At 28.3% G+C, this 3,354-nt stretch overlaps 1 protein-coding gene across 1 annotated transcript; it reads left to right on the forward strand.

Annotated features, from left to right (window-relative positions):
* The first annotated feature begins 716 nt into the window (after nucleotides 1-716).
* On the forward strand, nucleotides 717-2,007 carry LOC136085131 (uncharacterized). The gene is made up of 2 exons (XM_065806437.1): nucleotides 717-1,159; nucleotides 1,412-2,007. Exons 1-2 carry the CDS (start codon nucleotides 1,107-1,109, stop codon nucleotides 1,641-1,643), a joined length of 285 nt encoding a protein of 94 aa, XP_065662509.1. The 5' UTR covers nucleotides 717-1,106; the 3' UTR covers nucleotides 1,644-2,007.
* Nucleotides 2,008-3,354: the final 1,347 nt, after the last annotated feature.

Consider the following 3,354-nt stretch of genomic DNA (forward strand, 5'->3'; position numbering starts at 1 on the left):
TTTAATAAAATATTATTTTGTAAACATTTCTTTGCAAACTCTGCATCAAAATAAAATGCAAACTCTGGAATCAAATAAATATACTACTTGTTGCATCAAGACAATTAGAAACAAAAATTGTATTGATGGTGATAAAATATTTTGTGAATAAAATAACTGTAATAAAATAATGTTGACTAAAAGAAACTTGTTTTTGTGTATGTTTTTTATTTGCTGTTCTTATTTCTTCTACACTAGAACAAGCATATTTCATAGATCTATATTCTTAATATTAGTCCTTATATGAAATTCAATAAATTTATGTTCGTTACAATATTAGGTTTAGTAGTTTTATGGTTATTAATACACATTTATAATGTATTAACTTAGAGAATTAAGTTCCAAAAACTATATATTTATTCTCTCTATATATTTATGTTTCTATTTATTGTCAGATATATTTTATTTTCAATTATTACTTTCAACATAATTATTAAAAAAGAAAGTTATAAAAAATGTAAGTCAAGAAATTTATAGCTGTATCAAAGTTTTGTAATATTATCAATAATTATAGTAAAAGTCTTTAATATAATATAACTTTATTTAAAGATAATAAAAAAACATTGTTTTGCTAACTTTTTCTAAATCAAAATTTTTTTATTGTATACTTAACATTAGTTCAATAAAGATTTATGGAATACTATTTACATTTTATTTAATACTTTAATATCATTTAGTCACATTGGATATTCCAATAATTCTAGCTGCAAAAGGGCAAGATAAAAATTGGCGTGAAACTAAACGTACTGTTTTGAATGATTATAATGATGTGGAATGTCATCAAAAGTTTCGTCTTCCAAAAGTTGTTGTAAATGACATTATTACAACTCTACGTATAAATAGCATACTATTAAGATTTGTTTCTAGCTAACATTTAATTTCATATAATTGTAGGTGATACCTCAAGGAATCAGCCAGTCCAGCACAAGTCGAATATTTAGTGAATTTTGTCAGTGTTTTATTCAACGTTATTATCACCTTGTGATGATAACGTTGAATAAAAGACTTGATAAGTATCATTGTACCATCAATTAGCCCTAGGGCTTCTTGGGCTAATTGATGATACAATGACACCTATCAAAGGAGCCATTGGAGATGATGACCCAGCATTTAGTTGGAGGTAAAAATCATCATTCAATTTTATCCATTATTATTATTTGTTGTCTTTATTTTCGTTATTGTGTGTTTTCATATGTTAGATCAAATACAAATTAATAATATAATTGTAAATATTATCTGGGCAAATTAAAGACTCTTTTTTTGTAACTTTTAAAAATACATTACACTCAACACATCTTAACTGTTTACATCATTTCAGATTTTTCTTTTTATATTATTTAACCTGTTTATAATATTTTGGCGCATTTTTTAGAAAAGGATATCCTGCTGTAAATTGTCAAGGTGTTGCTGATCCAGATGGTAACTTTAGAGATGTTGTGATTAAGTATCCTGGTTCATGTCACGATGCATTTATTTTTGCAAATTCTACTCGGAAACAGACGCTAGAATTAGATCCAACTGCAGGCTTTCTTTTTGGTGACTCTGGGTATGGCTTGTCACCTGTCATTATTACTCCGTATCGTGTGCCGTATAGTGTACCATGAAGCATCACCAATGATGAAATTTATTTTAACCGAGTTCACCGAAAAGCACGTAGTGAAGTTGAGCGATGCATCGGACGTCTTAAGAATCGTTGGAGGTGTTTACATAAAAGTGGTGGAGCGTTACAGTATACTCCAACAATGTGCTTGCAGTATATTTTACCTGTGTTTACCAATAACGATGATGATAATGAAGATAATGATCAGCCTGACAGAAGACTAACAAACCAAACCCGACTTGGTAAGGAAAGAAGAGTCTTTGTAAAAAACTATTTGTTTGCTAATCGTAGACTTTAACGTATTTTAATAGTTTTGAATTGTATGAAACATTTTGAGTTATTTTAATTATATATGGATTCTAATATATATTGTCCTAATCTATTAATTGAATCTAACTAATTAAATCTAATATAAATCACTAAAACCCCAATTACGTTTTTGTTTTATTTCAAAAAGATATATTTTGGCAAAAAAATTTCTATACGTGTAGCTAAAGCATAATCAAAGTTAAAAGAACAAAAATTTTTCCTGCAAAAATCTTTTGCAATTCTGTAACTGCCTGTTTATCTGTTACTGACTGCGTTTAAAACATTTTAAAACTACGTATTTATATTGAATTAAATATTTGTACAAAGGAAACATTTGAACACTTCTCAATCATATTTTGATGAATAACTCCGAGCACTGGGTACGGTACAACGACATTATTTCACATTATTATTAAAACCTTATTTCTGTTAAATAATTTTTATTTCTGCCGTTGTATAAAAAAACGTTCATTTTGTTTCCTTCCACACATACATAAAGTAACAAACTGTAATTTGAATTTTTTAAATATAATTTTGTTTTTTAAAAATATGAACTTAACAAAGTTAATATCTGAATAACTATTCCCAATGCTGGATTAAAGGAGGTCTAGAGCCCCGGAGGCCTTTTTTTATGTGCCACTGCGCCAAAATGTACATATACAAAAAAAGTAATCTTTTCTATTTCAATGCCCCCAAAATTGCGAAGCCCATAATAAAAAATAGCCCTGGGCCCCCAAAAAGTTTTCATCCGCCACTAACTATTCCTGCTTTGCTACGACCCCGTTTGAGAATTTCAATGAGCTAAACAATAACTAAGAAACAATTATTTACCAAAGAAAAATTCATTTTTTGTAAGTTATATAACTAAAATAAACAGTATTTTCCCACATTTATTTTTACACATTATTTTAGCATTTACTGATATTAGTAGCTGTTGCTGTCTCAAGAGCACTGGCGATCCTTTCAGTGGATCCACAAAAACGTTCCATTAAAGTAGATATGCGACTGAGAGAATTAGCAATATTCTCTAATAGTGGCCTTTCGGTTGAAACAGATGGATTTAGAGCAGTTGTAATTTTTCGCCATATCTGACATTTAATTATCAACATTCAATGATGACAGCCTTGTGTTATTAGACTTTCTTTGTTTTTTAATTTTGATATCCAAAAGATATAATAAATTTAGACATTTTAATTAACTATAAAATAAGGCTATCGAACCCCATATATTTAATTGTTCATTTTGACTGTAAATAATACTTTGATAAAACTTTAAAAAATTAGTTAGTAACTTTATTAAAACGAATTTTTTTAAAACGTACCAGGCTTTTCAGCATTGAAATTCTTTCGTTGGTAAAGCATCGGACTAAGGTATATTCAATAACTGGGATGAGAAAGTAGTCGGCA

This window comes from Hydra vulgaris, chromosome 09 (assembly GCF_038396675.1).
Source record: "Hydra vulgaris chromosome 09, alternate assembly HydraT2T_AEP".
In the NCBI taxonomy this organism is placed as follows: Eukaryota; Metazoa; Cnidaria; class Hydrozoa; order Anthoathecata; family Hydridae; genus Hydra; species Hydra vulgaris.

Coding starts and splice junctions, on each gene's coding strand:
- LOC136085131 (XM_065806437.1), top strand. CDS start 1,107: ATGACACCTATCAAAGGAGCCATTGGAGATGATGACCCAGCATTTAGT. Junction 1,160..1,411: donor GACCCAGCATTTAGTTGGAG/GTAAAAATCATC, acceptor CGCATTTTTTAG/AAAAGGATATCCTGCTGTAA.